This window comes from Chinchilla lanigera, unplaced genomic scaffold (assembly GCF_000276665.1).
Source record: "Chinchilla lanigera isolate Chin_1 unplaced genomic scaffold, ChiLan1.0 scaffold00041, whole genome shotgun sequence".
NCBI classification, from domain to species: Eukaryota; Metazoa; Chordata; class Mammalia; order Rodentia; family Chinchillidae; genus Chinchilla; species Chinchilla lanigera.
The window spans coordinates 17628932-17650273 of record NW_004955442.1 but is presented as its reverse complement, the minus strand read 5'-3'; the positions used below and the strand labels follow the sequence as shown (position 1 = coordinate 17650273).

The following is a 21342-nucleotide window of genomic DNA, read 5'->3' as shown; positions in this document are numbered from 1 at the left end:
CAGCAAAGCCGCCCTTGTCTTCCTCCTGAACACTCACGGCAATGCGCAGGCATGTAATGTGGACGAGCCCGACCGTACTGTGCCCACATGCACCTTCCTTAGGGCCCTCTGAGCTGGCTGTCGGCATGGGTGACCTGAGGATGCTGGGGAGCACCAGGCATCCCCAGATCGCCGCCTCCCAGCTCTTCACCTCTGTCACCCCACCTTTGTGCTCTCAGTCAGCGTGTCATTGGCCTTATGGGGAAAACAGTGGCCAGGGTTCTGTCCTAGTTACTTCCTCATTACTGAGACACAGTCCCAGGGCCCACAGTGCAAGGAGGGAAGGTTTATTTCGGCTCACAGTTTGCATGGGTTTCAGTCCCCAGTCACGTGGCTCCACAGCAGGGTGGGCTGGCAGAGGGGCACAGCAGAGGAGACACAGCTCATGGCACGGCAGCGGGAAGCGGAGAGAGATCAAGGGCAGGGGGAGGGAAAGACAGCCTTCCAGGCCACGCCCCCAGGGCCCCACCTCTTCCCGCTAGGCTTCACCTCCCAACATCATCTTTAGCTACAAACTCATCAATGGACTGACCCACTAGTGAGTGTCAGCCCGGTGGCCTGATCACCTCCCCAAAGCCCCACCTGTGGGCATAGGAGGCTCTAGATGGACATCCAGATACAAGCCAAGAGAAGAACCACAGCTGGAAGCTGCAGAACCGCACACACCCCTCACACACACACCGTCTTTGTCCTTCTGAGGTAGGGAGCTGGGAAGATACCTCAGCCTTCCATTCGGGGCACCACAGTATCTCATTTTGCCTCCACTTCCTGGTCTGTGAAATGGGCAGCAAAGGCCACTGCCCTTGTCCCAGAACTGACTAGTAAATTTCAAAGGACTGTTTGTTTGTTTGTATTTGTTTGTTTGTTGAGGCAGGGTCTTGCTACATAGTCCAGTCTGACCTTGAACTCACTATGTAGTCCAGGCTGGCCTGGAACTTGCAGCAGTCCTCCTGCCTCATTCTCCTAGGTATTGAGATTATATGCATGCACCACACAGAAAGACAGATTTTTTTTCTTAAATTCTTTTATGTTTGAGACACATAGTGAATACATTCTTCATGGGGAGATGATATATAAACATATCACATCTCAATCTTTTTAACTTCTCTTTTCCTTCCTCTCCCTAGATCCCTTCCCTATCTGCATAAATTCTATCTCCATCTTTTATTTTGCTCTTTAACTTATTTATACATTGAGTTTCTCATATAAGAGAAACCATGTGCAAGACCTACTACCACACACCTGTTATTCCAGCACTTGGGAGGCTGAGGCAAGAGGATTGCCATGAATTCAAGGCCAGCCTGGACTGCATAGTGAGTTCAAGGACAGCCTGAACTACAAAGCGAGACCCTGTCTCAAAAAGAGAGGGAGAGAGGGAGGAAAGGAGGGAGGAAGAGAGAAGCCATGTGATATTTGACCTTGTGTCTGATTTATTTCATTTAGCATTATGTTCTGAAGATGCAGCCATTCTACCACATGCATTACATGCATGGGTGCATGCATATAATCACTTAAATGTATCCTTCTTTATGGCTGAGTAATACTTCATTATGTATAAGTACAACATTTTCTTTATCCACTCATCTATGGATGGACATATAGGCCATTTCCAAGAATTAGCTCTTAGGAGTGAACTGCTATAGACATGGGTGTGCATGTATCACTGTTCAAGGGACTTCTTGCCTGACCACTAGCCGTGGTCGCAACATCACCTATGGTCCAGCTTGCAGGACCCAGTTGGCTCCACCCAGCATGACTGAGTGACCTTTGGTTGCAAATGCTCACTAAGTCCACTTTCTATTGCCATAACAAAATACCTAAGACTAGATAATTTACAAGGAATGGAATTTTTATTGCTCCACAGTTCTGGAGGCTGGGAAATCCAAGGCCTGGCTCTGCCTCTAGTGAGGGCCTCCTTACTGCTTCATAACACAGCGGAAAGCACCCCATGGCAAGAGATCAAGTGCACCAGCTCGGTTCCCTCTTCTTCCTCTTATAAAGCCACTAATGCCACCAGGGCAACCCCACGCTCATGACCTCAGGCCACTCTGATTACCTCCCAGGGTCCCAGCCCCAAGGCCATCTGCAAATGCCTTTGGGGAGTGGGCTTCCAACCCTTTGGGGAGACACATTCAAACTGCAGCAGGGAGCACTGGCATTTCAGCTCGGTTTCCACGCTGAGCCCAAGTGCAGCTCCCGTGCCCGCCTTTACTCAGGTGTGAGGCTGGTGTAGTGCAGGCAGCTAGCTGGGGGAAGCATCAGCATTGCCCCAGGAGGACTTTTACCTGCTTTCAACCATGCTTGGGCACCAAGGCGCACCCGTGTGGACGCCCACTTCCCATGCACAACAGGCGGCTGCCTTCCCCTCCCAAAGGGTTTCTTTGCAATTCTGGGATGCAGCAGTCTCCCAGGCCAGGCCAGCACAGTTCTCATCCTGGACGTTCACTGTACACAGTGGCACCACTAGGCCCAGGAACATAGCACCCATGCATATCTTGACCTGGTGCATTTGAAAGAAGTGGCACAGGAAAAAACCCAAGGTCATCCTCTGCATCTGCTCAGGTCTGCTCTTAATGTTTACCCAATACTGCTCATTTCCCTGGGCCTGTTTCCCTGTTGGGCATATGAACTCACAAGGTGCGAACTGGTAACCTGCTAGACTGGATCCAACCAGCAAATATTCATTTATCCCAGACAATCCTATTTTTTAAAAGTTTAATGCAAATTTTAAAAAGAGCTCCTTGGGGCTGGGGATTTAGCTCAGCGGCACAGCGCCTGCCTGGCAAGCACAAGGTCGTGAGTTCAATTTCTGGTACCAGAAAACAAACAAACAAAAGAGCTCCTTATGAAAATCCAAATTTCTGGCCTTCTATGAAAAGTTGGAAGTCCAGCCAGGTATGACGGCACATGCCTGTAGTACCAGCACTCAGGAGGCTGAGGCAGGAGGATCTCCATGAGTTCAAGGCCACCCTGGCCTACATAGTGAGTTCAAAGTCAGCCTGAACTACACAGTGAGACCCTGTCTCAAGAAACCAAAAACAACACTGAGCATGATGCTGCATGCCTGTAATCCCAGCATTTGGGAGGCTGAGGAGGAGGATCTTTGTGAGTTTGAGGCCAGCCTGGGCTACATGAGTGAGTTTAAGGCCAGCCTGAACTGCATAGTGAGACTCTGCCTCAAAAAAACAAAAAAAAACAAACAACAAAAAAAAAACAAAATAAAAAAAAGTTGGGGCCCAGGCACACAGGGAGCCACAAGCAGGGAGTGCCAGTCTTCTGACCAGTTCACTCCCTGCCTCATAGGCACCTGGAAGGAGGGCCCCCAGCACACAGGGAGCATCGGTCTTCCAACCGACTCACTCCCTGCCTCGTAGGTGCCCAGAAGGAGGGACCCAGGCGCACGGGGAGCCACAGGCAGGGAGCGCCGGTCTGCCGGCTGGCTCGCTCCCTGCCTCATAGGCGCCTGGAAGGAGGGCCCCTAGGGCAGGGAGAGCCATGCTGCAGGGAGAGCCATGTGGCAGCGAGTGCTGTTGCACCGCTCAATTGAGAACTACCATGATGCAGAGAAACAATGACACAATTGGCCCACCATGCATTGGCTGCAGATGCCCACCCACAGATGTGTGTGAATCATTCAAACATGGAGAAACCCCTGGGAATACATGCCATACAACAGGTCACTCTTGCTCCTGCCATTGAGAACCAGAAAGGTCCAGAGTCAGCAGAGGAGCAGATGCTGAACAAGGACTCGGAGAACATGAGAATGCAGACTAAGCCCACAGAGCCAGAGGTCCAGTGGACTGGGGTCACGAGAGCCGCTCGGAAGCTGGAAACCAGGAGGACCTTGCACAATACCTGCGGAGACTCCCTGGAAACCATTCTTCCCCTGACACTACAGGCTGTGGTGGAGCTCCAGAGAAGTCTGCAGCAGGATTCCTGCTGCCTGTGCTGACAGTTGGGGAGAGGACACTAACTGGTTGTGGGGTCCCAATGCGATGGGAGGCTGGAGAGAAAACGCTACAAAAAAATGGTTTTTGCCCCAAACGGCTCACTTGATTTTTGACAACCCTTAGGCTGTAACTACTTGTTAGATCCTTCTTGCGTATCTCTGTCTTCCTGAGAAACCACTTTGAAGATACCACCATGTATTACTGCAGCCACTGATATTTTCCTACTAATCTATCCATAACTCTGCAATGTTTGTATTGTTCCTATCTTATTTTGTAAATGGATGCATGTCTATCATGTGTTTCCTACAACAACCATTGAGAAAAGTTAATGATTATTCAATAGGTCACTCATGTATAGCTCTATTTATTTTCTTTAGAAGCCACTTTGAAGATACCAAAGTATAGTACAACAACTATTGATAATCTCCTACCTCTTTTGTCTGTAACTCTTATTTGTCTGTTTATTTTCCTGAGAAACTATCTTATAGATAACAATATGTAAAACAACAACCATTGATAATTTCCTACCACTTTGTCTGTAATTTGGTAAGCCCCTCCTATTATTATGTTATCCTTCTTTTACTCTTTAAAAAAAAAATTACTATATCCATACTCTACAAAAGATCAGGTCTTTGCCATTATGTTCCCCCCTCAGATGTTGCAAATTATTTATAATGGTAACTGAAAGATGAAATTAAAAAAAATAAATAAATAAGAGTTTATTGAAGGGACTGAGTCTGTCATGAAACCAACCCTTCAAGTGCCAGCTCAGGGGCTGGGGATTTAGCTCAGCGGCAAAAGCGCCTGCCTGGCAAGCGCAAGGTCGTGAGTTCAGTTCCCGGTACCAGAGAAAAAAAAAAAAAAACAAGTGCCAGCTCAGTGAATGGAGAGGCCATGTAAACCAAACCAAAGATCGCACAAGCTTCCAGGAACTAAACGTATAAGAAAATTGGAAGGTAAGGGGCTGGGGATTTAGCTCAGTGGCACAGCGCCTGCCTGGCAAGCGCAATATCGTGAGTTCGATTCCCGGTACCCGGGGAAAAAAAAAAAAAAAGAAAATTGGAAGGTAGAATCCAAGGGTGCAGTACCTTCAAAATTCAGTGGGAAAAGGCTATCCAACCTACATTTCAATAACCAAACTATCAAGTCCACATAGCTTAAAAGCATTTTTAGCATTCAAAGTCTCAAAAACTTTTTTCCAGTGTGCTCTCGGATAGTATTAAAGGAAACATGCTACCAAGACAAGAATGTAATCCAGGAGGACATATGAAACCCAGAAGACAGGGCTTTAATGCAGGACAGAGGCCAAAAAAAATCTTACCACGTCTTTGCAAGACATTCGCAGGCTCCAGGGAAAAATATACAAACAAAACCAGAACAAATGGCATCCACGCAAAAAGCTGTGCTGGAGGCCTATCACAGTTAAAAGGTGGAGGCAGACAGACTCAAAACACACTGGTTGCACACACTTGCAGTCCCACCACTGAAGGAGGCTGAGGCAGGAAGATCGTAAATTTGAGTCCCATCTGGACAACTCAGTGAAACCCTGTCTCAAAATACAAAGGAAGATATAGCTCAGCGGTAGGGTCTCTGGATTCTATTTATAGTACAAAAAAAAAAGCACTAAAAAAATAAACAGTGATCAACGGAGGGCTGGGGATATAGCTCTGCCTATCATGTGGAAGGCCTAGAGTTTGATCCCCAGTACTACAAAATAAAGATAAAAGTGAGCAACTGAAAAAATCATATTAAACTCAAGAAAGATGAGAATTTATATGAAAAAAGATAGACCCAGTATACCATGTAGCTCAGTGGTAAATAAGCAAAATTACATGTGATGATGAATATCAATTGGCAAATTACACCACCAGATTTTGTTTTTTTTGTTTTTCTTCCGGTACCAGGAATCGAACTCATGACCTTGCACTTGCCAGGCAGGCACTGTGCTGCTGAGCTAACCCCAGCCCCAACCACCAGGTTTAATAGTACTTAGAAATGTAGATAAATGAAGGAATTCAGATGAATTAAATCTGAGCATGATGCTGCATGCCTGTAATCCCAGCACTCGGGAGGCTGAGGCAGGAGGATCTTGGCGAGGTCAAGACCAGCGTGGGCTACAGTGTGAGCTCAAGACCAGCCTGAACTGTATAGTGAGACCCTGTCTCAGAAACACAAAAAAATAAGATGAATTAAAAGTGACTGGCTTTACAAAATTGGATGGGTTGTGAGAACACTTAATATTTTTAGCCCAATTAAGAACCATTTAAGTTCAGGAATAAATTTGGTAGAACTAAAAAATTATTATGAACAACTCAACACAGCTTACCAAGACTTAAAGCTTACCAAGATCTAGAGTTGAAGGGCTCATTGGATGCTGCCCCAGAGCCACCAGTCGCCAGCTGTTCCCAACCGGGGTCTAAACAGCAATCTCTCCTTGTCCAACTGCATGCCCCCGCCCCCACCCCATCTTTCTCATTCTGGGATTCCCAACCCCATCCACCATTCCACAGATGAACACTGCCCTTGTCCTTCCTTGTCTACCCCAGGCTGAACAGGAAGAAGCAACGGGCATCAGTCTTCTGCTCCAAAACTGCCTCGGCTCCAACCCTGCTGCTCCAGTGGGGTCGAGCACTGGCCAGACCTCATCTCAGCCATTAGGTCCACACCCACCCTAACTGTGCATTATCTGCTGCTTCCTGCACAGCCTCAATCAGATCAGGTCAGGGGTACCCAGGAGGATGTCAACACCAGAGGGCTAGCTCCTTGGTGCATGCCTCACAAATACCACTAGTCCTGCAAAGTGGCAGACAGGTGCCCATCGCAGGTCCAAGCTCCTAGAGCTTGGAAGCCCTTTGTCACTTTGCCAGAGAACAGCCATAGAAGAACAGAGGCCCCACAGCAGATAGTTTTCAATCAAGCTTTTAATGAAAAGATCATAAAATAACAGTTTTTTATCACTGTACATTAAGACTGCACGCTTCTGAATGGAGAGATCAGTCGTCAGTGAATCGCTTTTCTATGACACTGGAGGGCTGCGTACCTGCAGCTCCGACCTGAATTTATCCAAATTCTCAAGGGAGGTGAACTCAATATGATGAGTGACAATGGCGGAGGCCAGTACAGGAGTGCGATCCCAGTGTCCCTCCCACTCTCTGGGAAGGGCATAATAGGACATGATCCCTCTTCCAGTTCCAATGAAACAAAACAGGTATAACCCCATCCCTTCCCCTCCCCCTCGAGGTATTTGCAAGTGGGCCAGTGCCCAACCAGGGGCCCCCAGAGGGGCAGGGGGAAGCAAGTGATGAGCAGGGTACAGAGAGGCTCCCCTCAGCACCTGGCCCCACGGGGCCCTGCCAAGTGGCGGGGGGGAGCCCTGGGGACCCTCCCTGTCCCAAGTGAGGTCTGTTATGCAGCATTTTTGAGGTCAATAAATTACAGCAATAAATAGCAAGGTGAGGTAGGGGGAGGGGTTCCTGGTAGAAAATTAAAGAGGGTGACTGAAGCTGGGGGCATCCTAGGAAGGGGGTCCTGGGCAGCCTCAATTCCCACAGCTCCCACCCATCCCTGGTTTGGAATGTCAGACTGAGGCTCTCAGGTCCCTCTCCATTCCCTCATTCCTGGCATCCCATTCACAGGTTCAGTAACATTGGCCCCAGCATGACTCCGGGGAAGAACAGGACCTTGGTCCTTCAAGGGGGCATGGCAGGACTGACTCCTGTCTGCTCTTCTCAGATTGGTGCCTTCAGCTTTTGTCCCCCAAGCCTGGAGATGGAACGGATGCAGTGCCAGCTCCCTGAGCCCCGCCCTCCTGGCTGCCCAGGCCTCCCCCTACTCAGGACAGCCACAGGAGAGCAGGATCTGCCTGCCCGCCAGCCCAGCTAGATCGCACTCCTGCACAGGGGCCCGAGGTCCAGTGAATACTGATGGTGCGGGGCAGTGGGCCAGTGGCCGTTTCCCCAGTGGTGATGGACGGGAAACATCCCCCCCAACTCAGTGAGTTCTGGAGAGTCAGTCTGGGTCCAGATTGTTCATTTCACAGGCTGTGGTATATGGCTATGCTGCAAGTCTCTGAGATTCTTATTTGCTTAAAGGTTCATCTTTTCTTTTTTCCTTTTTTGCAATCCTGGAGGAGCCCTTGCCATGGCTCAGTCAGGCGGGGCCGGGCAGTGGCAGAGCCGGGCCTGCCACACACCAGCTCACTCGCCCCAGGTCTGAGAAATAAATACATTCATCACTGCACAAACATATTGATACAAAAAAACAACACTGTTAAGAGTGTTTGCACCGTCTGTGTTGGTAAGGACCAGGCCCAGTCAGCACCTTCTGCTGCCTGGGGTAGGGATCCACTGAGTTGACTGAGCTGTGCAAAGGTCCTGGCTTTTTGGCTTAAGTGAGACCCTTACATCAACCCACCCCTGCGAGTCACAGGCAGAACGGCAAAGGTAGCTCACTTCACCCTGGGGCCCAAGCCCAGACTCAGGTCCTGTGGCCAGAGCTGACAGCCACCCTGTGCCAACTGGTCAGGACCAGAGGTCAGCCAGGAGGCCACAGTGGCTGGTCAGCACTAGCCCAAGCTCTTTGGTGCCAGCTGGGCTTGGAGAGGTCCCAGGAGTGGGGATGAGGGCTCAGGTAAGTCCAGGGAGGCTTCCAGCCTGTTCCTGGGCCCAGGCCTACCTCTCTGCCCGTGAGCCATTCCAGGGCCAACTCAGAAGGACACCCCAGCAGAAGGTGATGATTCCCTGGGACTGGCCTTACAGCTGCTGAGGTCTGAAACTGTAGAAGTTTATGTAAACAATGAGATAAATATATTAGTATCTTTTTTCTGAGCCCATTGAGGTTCCATACTCATTCAAAATGTGCTTTGGTTTAAAAAATAGGTTTTGTGAATTTGGGTATGAGCTTTTTTTTTTTTCTTTTTTTTGTTTTTTTTTTTTGTTTGCTTTTTTCTTGTTTTTATCTTCTTTCCTATATGACATCTGCTATTCTGTTTCCTGTTTCTCCGAAACATTCAGGAATTAAGTGACTAAAGCAGAGAACTGTCAGCCGCCTTGGCCTCTACGGCCTAATTTCCTTGTGAGGCTCTTAACATCTGTACACACACACACTCTCAAGCACGCACCAGACAGGGAGTCAAAGGAAAAGGAAAACAAAACCAGATGCTGTGTCAACCCCGCCCCACCCCGTAAACCCTTAAAATCTTAAATAGGAAACTAGTGTTTTGCTTTCTCATTAAAATACAGAAAAGGCTTGATACAATACTAAGGTGGGTACAATACTATGTCGCACAGATCGTTGAGTGAGGGGGCTTTGCTCCCAGTCCCTGAAGTTCTGCAGAGGAATCACCTACTTTTGAGTCACCTCACAGATGTGGCTGCCCACGGCCCGGGGAGGCCATGCAAGCGGCCAGGCGTGTACACAATTCCCGTGCGGTACAGACTTTGTGTCGTGTGGCTTAAGTGCTGATGGGTGAGAGGTGGGGTCAGAGAATGGGGGCCTGGCACAGCCCTGCCCTCTCACTGGGTGGGGTGGAGCCCAGGAGTCTCCTCTGCCAGGTGCTCAGCCTGACTGGTTGGAACTGAGACCCAGGGTCACTCTTTGTCTTCCACCCAAGGGGAAGGGGGACCAGCTGGGGACACACATAGAAGGCTCAACCAGGAGCCCTTCTGTGGCCAGAGCTCCCTCACTCCCAAGAACACACCATTCACCATTCAGGTCCCTGAACTCAGGCTGTTTTCAGCTGGACGGTCTTTGGAGGGCTGGGGTAGGGGATGACTCTGGAATTTTTTTGGTCTGAACTTAAAATCAAAAGGAAAAAAGAAAAGAAAAGCATGAAACAGAATGAGTAAGATAAAGCCTGCTGGACCAGCCCTGTGGCTCCAGTTGGCCAAGGACAGTGGGACCAAGCGTGGCAATGTTGGTCTGCCTGCAGCCCAGCGAGGGCTCACGGAGTACTGAAGCTGACTGAAAAGGCCATGGTTAAGGGGCAACAGTGGGACCCCAGACAAAACTGAGCCCAGGAGTGGTGGTCAGCCTCTTACCAGAGGAGCTGGGGGCCAGGTCCACTCTGAGGTGCCGATCCTTGTTCCCCATGCTTTGGTCAGCTCCTCCTGACACCTCACTGGCCAGGTAGAGGCTGCTGCTCTAAGCTCCAGGTGAGGAGATAGGATGGGAGGGGGCTCACTTCCACCTCATCCTGGCCCTGGCAGGGAGCTGCTGAGACCTGTTCCCTCCCTCCTAGCTCCTCTTGCTCAGATGCCCTCTACCTGCCCCACACCAGGGACTCTCAACTCACCCGGGCTCAGGGAGCAGTGGGTGCCCCAAGGACAGCCTCTGACCCAGGAGGGTGCTCGGGCCAGCCCGAGCCCGGCTCACTCCCCCCAGAGGAAAACAAAAGCATCTAGGCCTCAACTGCCCGTCACCAACATACTGTTTCCATGAATTCAAGAGGTAGCAAAAGGTCAGAAGTCTCTCCACCTTATTCAGTGAGGAAGGAAAGTGAAACATCTGTCCATACACACAGCACACATGACACACGTACCACACACACAGAGAAATGAAAAACGTGAGTACCGACGACCCTGGCATTGAGTCCAGCCTCCCCCCCACCCCCAAGACCTTCCAGTTCCAACAGCCCATAAATGTTACACGGGGCTGTCTCAATAAAAAAACAAGTACCTCTAGACAAAGAATATTCCTCAGAAACTACAGGAAAAGCACACTCTCCTGAGGTGGCCCAGGCAAGGCTGGGGACCACGGAAGCCTTTGGGCAAGAAGGGCTTCTGGGTCTGGAGAGATGGGCTTACCGCTGCACCCCACAGCACCTGCCAGAGCTGGGGGATGACAGGGAGAGGCAGCTGCCCCGGTTACATTCAGTCTGCAGACCCAGGCTCAGCCCCGAAGAGGCAGGAAGAAAATAAACTATTGTTTGTTTTGGTTTAAAAAACAGAATTCAAAATTCAAAAAGGAAAACAAAACAAAACGGAACAACAAAAAAGGAACAGATCAGTAGGAATAACAGCAACACAGGCCCAGAGGGCTCTTTAGTTGTAGAGGTAGGCGGTGGGGTCACCCTGACTGTCCCAGCGCCAGTGAGCAATGCCACCCTGGCTCAAAGAGGGAAGGAGCTGTCCCCTCAACACCTGCTCCTCTCAGAGCTAGGGTTGCACACACCCACACACAGACACAAGCACACGTGCACGCACACAGACACGGTCCCTGCCGGGTAGGGCCCTGCTCCAGATACCACCCCTGGCCACAGGCAGCCCTGTCCCTCACCAGCATGGAGGGGGATACCCCCTACACACTTCCCCTTCTCCAACCCAGTCTGCAGGAAAGGGACCAGGTCCCAGGGAAACCCATGTGACCCACTCCCTCCAGCTCTGCGGCAGCCCCTGCAGGGAGCTGGGACCCTGGGTGGGACAGGGAGGTAGAATGGTCACCAGCACCACATGCACAGGGGTGGGTCCTCCGGCTTCTCTCCTCTTGGCTTCTCTTGGTACAGACTGTTGATTAAAGCTCTGAGTGTGGGGAGGCTGGGCTAGAGGGGCCACCAGGAGCCCACAGTTGGACCTTGGGCTCCGGTCCCTTCCGCCATGCCGCCTTGCTTCTCTTTCTGTGGGTTCCTGTGTGGCGAGTCTGAGAGGGCACCCACGGGTCTTTGGCTTCTAGGAGGGTGAGGTGTGCATGCGCAGGTGGCTGATCAGGTTGCGCTGCTGGGTGAACTTGCCCCCGCAGAGCTGGCACTCGTAAGGCTTCTCGCCTGAGTGTACACGCATGTGCTCAGTGAGACGGTACTGGCGGGTGAAGCGCATGCCACATTCATCACAGGCAAAGGGCTTCAGGCCCAGGTGGCTCCGCATGTGGCGCGTCATAGTGCCACGCTGTGTGAACATCTTGCCGCAGATGTTGCAGGGAAAGGGGCGCGTCAGCCAGTGTGTCTTCTCGTGTTGCCGCAGAGTGGCTGGGTCCTTGTAGGTCTTCTCACAGACCGAGCACTTGAAGGGCCGGGCCTCTGCTGCATATGTTGCGCTGGGCGCTGACAGGTCCTCAGCCTCTTCCTCGGCACCCCCGCTTCCTGTCTCATAGGCTCCCTCCTCCTTGATGAACAACTCTTCTTCTGTGTGCGTCTCCACATGGGCATTGAGCTGCTCAGAGCTGGGGAAACCTTTGGCGCAGGGGATGCACACATACAGGTTGTCGCCGTATGACACCGTCTCGTAACCCTCCTGCCGATACATGTAGTGGGCACCAGCATGGCCACTGCCCCCCTCACTCCCACTTTGCCCACTGTCATCGCTCCCGTCCTTGCCATTTTCCTCTTCTTCTTTGCAGGGATACGGGGGCTCCCCATAGGGCACACTGGGGCCACTCCCACCAACACTGCCAGCCAAGATGCCATTGGGAACCCTGTCCCCAAGCCCCTCGCCCTCCTCTCCCGAGCAGGGGGCCTTGGGCGCAGCTTCTCTTCGCTCAAAGGGGGAGCCAGCCGTGGGCTCCTTCTTGCTCCATTCCTTCTTTCGGCCTGAGTGCCGGAGGCTCTTCCGAGGCTGCCCGCCTGGCCCCTCCAGCAGGCCCAGGTGGTTGTCTTCAGCTCCATCCAAATCCATAGACTCATCGGGGGTGCCACCCAGCTCAGCGTAAGAGGCACTGTTGGCAACAGGCAGGGCAGAGGATGAGGGAGGTGAGCCATGCTGGCTATCGCTCAGCTGGGCGTGGTCATCGGGGGTGAGGTGGGGGCCAGGGGTGGTGGTAGGCAGGGGTGGGCTCTTCTTGGATAGGTCCAGGCCCAGCTCCTGCTCACAGCCTCCACTGCTCCCATTGGTGCTGCTGCCACAGCCTCCCAGGCCCACCTCCCCACTTGCTGGACAGACTCCCCGGGCCAGGCCGTGTGTGCTCTCCTGAGTGGAGCCACCAAGGAAGAGCTCGTCATCTGAGCCTTTGGCTGGGGGAAGCTCCTGGGGTACATGGGCCCCCTTGCGCCCATCCATGAGCCCTGGATACCGAGCCTGGATGACAGAGGTTGTGGACAGTCGCTGGGTGCGGGGCGGCCGCCCCATGCTGGTGGCTCCTACCCGTCCAGAGCCAAAGGGCTTACCAGCCCGCTTGAGTTTGCGGCGGCAGAGGGCTGCCAACTCAGGCAGCTGGAGGTAGCTGGCGGCAGTGAGGAGAGTGCTGAAGTTAGGCTCAGCGGGCTGGTCGCTGGGCAGCAGCTTGCCCGTGTAGATGAAATCCAAGATCTGCTGGAACACCGTGGAGCTGACCATGTCTGTGTCCAGGTTGATGAGGTTGTCATGGAGAACCAGGGACTTGAAGTAGATGCTGCTGGCAGCCAAGACATTCTTGTGGGCCCGGAAAATGGAGTTCTCCACCATGATGATAACATCACAGAGGAAGCCCTTGGTCCTCTGCTGGTTCAGCTGCAGCAGGAGCTGCTTTGAGTGGCTGGGCAGCTCCATGTCGGGCCCCATGTCCCCACGCCCTGCCCACGCGTACCACCTGCAGGCAAGAACACACACACATACGTTAAATTAGTGCCAGGGCCCTGGGCCAGGCAGCACTCACCATGGCACACAAAGGGACCTCTACACTGACCTGGACTTAGAACTCGGACTCAGTCCTATCCCTTTGGGCACAGTTCACAGGGTGCAGGCCCTGTGTGGGCACCACCTCACCAATGACTCAAGTTGTCTGATAAAAAAAAAGCAACCCCTCCACCCATCTACACCAAGGAGAGAATAGAAGTCCAGTGTCCTGAAGGTGCCAAGCAAACTAGGGTTTGAGTTTGACTTCACAACCCAGTACTGTGTCCACACTAAAGGAATAAATCACGGGCCCATAGGGACAAGCAGGGGAACTCAAAAATGAGCAGCAGGTGGCTATGGAATTCGAAGAGCAGAGGCGCCTATAGGGGTACAGGAGCCCTTGACTGGTCCCGCCTAGGCATGCACTCACAGGGCTGGTCTTCCCAGTTTTCCAGACAAGCTTGAAATCCAGATATTCATGTGTAATCTCTCTATGCTAAAAGAAAGTTCTTTTTACAAATATTATACGGGCCAAATCAAACACATCTGCTAGCCTCTGGTTGGCAACCTCTGCTGTAGCCTGGGGTGCCTCTCAAACAATCTTCAAAGTGGTCCAGGCTTTCTAATTTACCAAGTTCCCATTCTGCCTCCCAGACATTGGCCACTCCCTTGGCAGCTTGCAGAGCCCACCTCTACCTAGGAGGACCTCAAGTGAGCAGCCAAGGGGTACTGCCCCAGCCCTGAACCTCCTGGGCCGTACACCTTTTCTGAGACGAGCAGCCACCATCTGAGCCTGGGAAAATCAGCCTGCTTGGCCCAACCAGAGAAGCTGGGACAAATGATAACTGAGGTTGTTAAGCAATGAGCCAGACATGGTGGTGCAACACCTATAATCCCAGCACTCTGGGAGGTTGAGACAGGAGGACCACAAATTCCAGCACAGCCTAGACCATTTAACAAGATCCTGTTTCAAAATTTTAAAATGGGGATGTAGCTCAATGTGAAGGTCCTGGCTTTAATCCCCAGTAGGGGGGCAGGAGTAAATAAACACATAGATACTTTTGGTCTCCATAGGAACCCATCACCCTGCTGGTGGGGGTGGCGGGGTGTCCAACCACTCTCCTCCCTACCTGTTCTCCCTACCTGTTCTGAGCAGCCTGTCTGTCACACAGGGTACTGTGTAGGATAAGAGCGAGAGCAGGAAAACTCACAGTGGGCCCTGGAAAGATGCAAATGGCCCTCCCAGAGCAGAAGGACCAAGGCTGCAGTCATAAGTGACCAAGACAGTAAACAAGGCCAACCTCAGCACCAACCCATCTCCCAGCTGAGAGAAACAGCACCACCATCCCCATCTCCTCTTACTTCAGAGGAGATGGGGGTCCACAAATGGGGAAGATATGCCAGGGCCCAGCCTGGCCAGGGTCAGGGGGACAGGGAGTCATGGAGATAGGCACTTTCTCCAGTGGTTTATGGCTGCTGGCAATGGAGCAGCAGGGCCCACAACATGAAGCTGCTACTTCTGCCCCCTCCAGCCTCTCCAGCAGTTCCCACAAGCAACTCTGCCCCTCCTGCTCAGGGACCCTTTTCTGTAAGCAGCTGAACCTGCTCCACACCTCACCACCACGAAGGACCTCCCACCTTCCCAGGGCACTTAGCCCTATCTCCCACAGGGGCAGAATGCTGGAGGGGATCACGTCTCCCATGCCCTGCCCTCCCTTCCCGCAACACAAATGTGATCGCTAGCCCCTCATCTGCCCTTCTTTGTGGACAGAGCAAGAGACCCTGTGTCACATGTACTCAAAGTTCCAGAGGTCACTACCAATGAACATGGGCTGACACACACTAAAAGCTAGCACTCAGCACTTCACAGTCAGCATCTGCTACACCTGTCGTTTGTTCTGGGAGAGAACTTGGCTAAGCCAGGCCAGGCTAAGGACACTTGGAAGGTGTTCAAAGGCTGGAATTTTCAGAAACCAACTCTCCTCCACTCCTTGTGCCCCACCAGCCTTGCAGGCACAAAGAACCCAAGGTGTGCGTGCCTTCCACACTGGGACCCAGGACAATGCCAGTGCCAGCTCTACCAGCTCTCAGGGCACCCGGTTCCCTATGCCTGGCAAGGGGACACACGAAGGGCAGGAGAACTAATGAGCCCACAGTAGGCCAGGCCAGGGCAGCTGGCCCCAGACTTCCTCCACACTGTCCAGTACTGGGAGCACACAAAGGATCACTGGCCAGGCCAGAGCTGCAGAACTGCACGGCTACCCAGAAAGCCCCAGGGATCAGGAGCAGACATACATCCTCCCTCCCCCAGGGCTCCCCCTCGGCCTACCGGAGTGCCAGGGGCCCAGAAACCATGTGAGCAGCAGCCAGAGGGGACAGCCTCCTTGAGTGCGTGGGCTTCCTGGGGGTGCATCAATGCCTGGTCACCTGGGGAGAAGACAGATGGTTACTCAGACAGGCATCAGCAAGGGAGGCAGACAGAGAAGGAGGGATGAAGAGGGGACTATGAAGGAAGGAGAGGCAACTGGTGGCCCTGCATCCCTCACTCCTAGAAAGGTTAGGGAATCTATATGGCGCAGGATACCCAGGGGCTGTGAAGCAAGAGACAGTGGCCACGGTGCCCCATGGTCACACCCAACAGCAGGGAAGGTTGAGGAGCCCAGGAGCAGCTCTGAGAGAAGCTAAGACAGCACTCACTACTTTCCCAACATACACCCTGGAGACTGGGGATAGCCCAGGGGCCACCTAGGCTGGGGAACTGGTGGCAGGCACACAATTCCAGGCAGGCTGCAGAGGTGGCAGGCGGCCTGGGCAGGCCCTTCCCAGGCTGGCCACATTTACATAACAAAAGGTCAAAATTGGAGCCACTTGTGCAAGGGCTATTTATAAGAACCAGTCTCAACCGCCTCTGGCTCCCCTGCCTTCTTCCCTCCCAGATCTTCTCTTCCCCAGAGGGCCCAGCCCCCTCCTGCCCAGCCTGACCACATGGCCTCCCCTCTCTGGAGGTTTCACTGCCTCAGGGTTTACCCCAGCTGCAGGCTGGCCTTTCAATACTTGCCTGCCAAAGCAGCTGGCAGCTGCTGCCAGATGAGCATGGGCCTTTCTTCACCCACAGCTCTAGGTGCTACAGGAGGGGCATCTTAGGGTTCTGGATCTGTGCACCCCACGCAAGCCAGCCTGGGCTCCTTGGAATGGAGCCATGGGTGGGGGAAGGGGCTGCAGCAGCCTGGAACCCATCCCTGCCCGCCCCTCCTCCACCCAACCCCCAGGGCCAGGGAGGCTCAGCAGGTCCCTCAGGAATGTGACCAGACCCGGGTGCCGGCCTGAGGCTGAGAGGCCTCAGCTTCAGGCTGCCAGCTGTCTCTCCAGCCCCTGCCCCAGCTTCCCTCTGATGGGGCAGGAGTGTAGGCAGCGTGGAGGGTGGAGGGTGGGGGATAGAGGATAGGGCATATGGTTGGCTCAAGATCCCACCAAAGTCCCAAAGGGCCAGCAAAACCAGTTCTGGTGATAAGAGAACCAAGAACTCCACATGTAATGAGGACCAGGCCTGGGTGTCCTTGCCCAAGAGTAGGTAAAAGACTTTGTCAAGACAGAGCAGAGCCCAGCCTCAGAAGCGTACACAGGCCACCAAAACACTAGTGAAGATAGACCAGAAGGAACGACCACAAGTCATAGGAGGCATGTGAAGCAGCCAGTCACCCACCAGGAAGCCTAGGCCAAGCCACCTGCTCCTTGCCTGGCTCCTCTCACAACCTGGCATCCCCCAGAGCCTGGGCAACATATCACTGAGTGACCTCTGCCTCAGCACCCACTGCAACTGCAACCAATGTTTACCCAGCATTGACAGCAGTCTGCACACCAGAGAATGGATGACAACAGGATTCAGGGTCACCTGAGCACCTCGGGGGTGAGAATGCCCTCCACAAACACTGCCACACCTTGTCTGGGACTTCACCAACCCAGGTTAAGCTGAGTGACTGACCAAGGTCTCACAGCTGAGGAGACACAGCCCCCCAGGCTGGGTCAGACATGACTCCCAGCAGAATGGAGGAGGGGTACCCAAGTCCAGCTGAGCGTCCTGTTGAGAGCTCACAAAAGCACAATGCTCTCCCCTGCCTGCCACCCACACCCAAGGCAGCCAAGCCTACCTACAAGTGAAAATCTACCCTTTTCAGGAGAGGGGGCCACACCCACACCCAACCCTGGTGTACCCTGCAGCCTACAAAGCACTGCTCTTTTCTTTCCAACCCGAATGACAAGACAGCCAGAGATCTCCACCCTCCCCACTCTCCACCAGAGAACTACCCTGGAGAGGCCACACCTGGGGGAGTGCCAGACATGGAAACATGGTTGTCGGTGCTCGCCCAGGAAAAGCCTGGTACAAAGGCTGGTTCCCAACCCTGGCAGGTGCCAGGGATGAGAATACTGGCAGCTACCCAGCAACCACTGTAAGGAGACCCCAGGAGGGTGGCTATCAGCCCAAGGACAGCAAGTCCAGCTCAGACCACTGCTGGGAGCCAAACACTGGCTCCCAGGACACCCAGGATCTGAGGCGGTGGAACAACAAACCTGGACTCTCGAGGCTGACTGGACACTTCTCTAGGGCTATGCTAAACTAGTGGGGGCAAACCTATGGCATGCATGCTTCAGTGGGCTATATCACTGAAAGCTCTATAAGGTTCACCATCACTGACTTACCCTTTCCCAAGGGACAAAACTTTCAGGGGTGGCACAGAAACTGCACCCTTGGTTAGGAACCCTCAACTCCAGGTTCCCTGTTGATGGAACCCAGACAAACTGACCTCAGAAGGCCCCAACACTCACCTGGAAATAAAAAGACTAGGTTACTTTCCCAGGTCACTATTAGACATTAGATGACTTTGCTGATGAAATGGTCAATGCCCTTGTCACATGGGGAGGGCAGCACAGTGGCTGCCCTTTTTCCTCCCCTCCCTATCCCTCACAGAAGCCCCCACTTGGACAGCAGAGCCCTGAGATGCCTTTCAACTAGTGGCAACATATATTGAGGGGAGCTGGGTCTATAGAGCTAGCTAAACCTGTGAGCCTCCAAAAGCCTCCAGAGGCCCCCAGAGGCCCATCCACCCTCCCATAAAGCAACCACTCTGAAAGATCTGGCCCCACTCAACCCAGCAAGGACTACCTTAGGAGTACACAGAGCCAACTGCTAAATGAGGTACTTTCTAGAGGATGAGATTATCAGAAACCTACAGTCTCTGTACAGATGTGCCTTACGATGAGTAACATCTCAATAAACTCATCATTTGATGAAACTATAACCATTAACAGTCGAAATTTTTTTTTTTTTTTTCAAAATTTATAAGAGTATATAATCCTTCAGGTACGAGAGAGACAGCTTAGCAGCACAGCGCCTGCCTGGCAAATGCAAGGTGCTGAATTCGATTCCCAGTACCAAAAAGGAAAACAAACAAAACACTCCTTCAAAGAAAAAAAAGTAAGTCAGGTGTGGTGGCTCACGCCTGTAACCCAGCACTGGAGTGGGGGTGGGGCATGGCTGAGGCAGGAGGATCACAGGAATATCACTCCCAGCTTGGGCTCCAAAGTGAGTTCCTGAACTGCATAGTGAGACCCTGTCTCAAAAAGACAAAAAGAAAAAAAGATAGAACAGTTGCACAAATATGGATGAATCTCACAGTCACAAGCTGAGTGGAAGAAGCCTTACCTAAGAGTAGAGATAGCTTGACTTTTTTTATTTTTGTACCCAGAATCGAACTCATCAGGACCTTGCACTTGCCAGCCAGGCACTGTGCTACTGAGCTATGTTCCCTGCCCCTCACATCAAGATCTAGACCAGGCAAAACCAACCCAAGAGAAACCAAATTACAGCAGCCTGTAAGGGCTGGGCTAGACTGAGCTGAGCTAATGGACAGGAGGAATGTTCTGGGTCAAGGGCAGCTGTACCCTGGGCACCCCCTATTTGAGGGTGAATACACCCTCTGAGCTCATTAAAGGCACTCTACACTGTATATAAATCTCACCTCAAATGAAATCAACCAATGAATCACCAAGGAAAGAGAGCTTTCCACAAGACATTCCCATCTCGGAAGCTCAGCTTGATGCTTTTCCTTCCCTCCTGAACACAACATCAGCTACCCTTTACTAGGCACTGACCGCTATTTCCCCTGCCACACTGGCTCTTTCTATATGCTTTATTCTTTGACCCTCATGGGCTCAGGGGCTCACAAGCCTATGCAGTGCCTTCCCCATGCGACCAAGCAGATGCCCCTCTCTTCACAGTTTATCTCGGCCTCCACAAGAGAACCCACCCACCTCTCACCTCCCTACAAGAGAAGAAAACCTGGGTTAGGTCAGCTACAGCCATGGTCCTGAGTACTTCTCCTGCGGCTGCTTTCCAGCCTACCTGTGATAACAGTTCAGGGTTCAGTAACCATTTCCCAGTGGGCACAGAACCCAAGGGCACATAGAAAGCAGCTCATATGAGCAGAGCAGCCATGAAAGAAGAGGAATGCAATCCCTGTTTACGGGGAGAACAACTCCACACCCTCCCCCATTCCCAAGGTGTCACCCCACCTCAGCCTGGAGGCCAACCCTGCATAGAACCTTGGATGCTACAGGCTGCCAACTCTGAATTGCTCCAGTTGTTGGGCCTCCTCTGGACACCAGCCTGGCAGTCCGTCATCTGAGACAAAAGAATAACTCACCAGGCCACCAGTAAAGACCAAGCTCAGGGTGTGGTTTCAGGCCACATGACACTTCTCATCCTTCTCCACTCAAAGCTTGATCCCTGAGGCAGGAAATGAGCCCTCCTGGAGGCTACTACGGGCACCTGGACTGGAATTCTTCCTGCCTCACAGCCAACCAAGAGGCCTGGTGTAAAGGGTAAAGGGCAGGAAAGGGACCCTCCCTGAGGAGGCCTCCTACTCAGCCCTCCAGGGCACTTTCTCATCCTCCCTCCCTCCCTGGTGACCACCCCTCACTTCCTCAGAAGGGCACTTCCTGCAGGAGGCCTGGGGGGTTAAGGAGAGGCTTCTGCCCAGCCCCCTAACTCCCAGGAATCAAATAGAAAGGACTGCCTCCAGAAGGGAATGCCTATCCAAAAGTAAGAGTAAAACAGGAACCCTCTGCTGGCCCTGAGACAACTAAGTTTAAGCACCACTGCCAGGCAGAAAGGGTAAGTCCTGCCAGGAAGAGCACAGCCACTAGGCTGCTTCCATTCCCAGAAGTTTAAGCATATCTGACTAACGTCAGAGAGGACCATGAACACCCACTGCTATCTCCAAATCTAAGTCCAAGGGCAACATAAGCCCTGGTTCCAGACCAACACCAACCCCCAACTATGTTCGCCTCATGCTCCAGGTATGGCCCCAATAGGTGTGGCTGCAAAGGGTAGCCACCCCCAAGACGGAACAAAGACTGCCTGGAGGGGACAAACCAGCTCAGGATCCAGAAAAGCCCCAAGCCCCACACTGGACCCAACAGCCAGACCAGGCCCAAACGTAAGACCCCATTCATTCTGTTCCTTCAGCATGGAGTCCTCCACAACGCCCTGCCCGTCCTTGCCCTCCAACACAGCCTATACAGTGTCCTTGGTCTGTATGACAGGGGTTGGGGGTGTCCTCAACAGGTCTGGTCGCACTGAAGCCTCCTATAGCCCTATAGGAAGTATATCTCCACCTCTTCTTGCAGATAAGAAAATGTTCTTGGGGGGCGGTCAAGCAACTTGCCCAAGGTGACAAGAACAAGTAGGTAGTAGAGTGAGGACTCAAAGCCTCACTCCAGAGCTATGGTCAACCATCCCCACCTCACTTCTAGGCAGGACCTAGATGTGCTCC

At 52.6% G+C, this 21342-nt stretch overlaps 1 protein-coding gene across 2 annotated transcripts in view; it reads right to left on the bottom strand.

Moving 5' to 3' along the window:
* Window positions 1-6892: 6892 nt before the first annotated feature.
* Window positions 6893-21342, bottom strand: part of Hic2 (hypermethylated in cancer 2) — a 33340-nt gene continuing 18890 nt past the window's right edge. For both annotated transcript variants that reach the window (XM_005391713.2, XM_005391714.2), the window contains exons 2-3: window positions 15840-15937; window positions 6893-13484 (exon numbers count right to left, since the gene is read on the bottom strand). In XM_005391713.2, coding sequence (XP_005391770.1) covers window positions 11654-13484; window positions 15840-15865 — 1857 coding nt within the window. In that variant the 5' untranslated portion in view covers window positions 15866-15937 and the 3' untranslated portion in view covers window positions 6893-11653. The remainder of the gene's footprint in view (window positions 13485-15839; window positions 15938-21342) is intronic.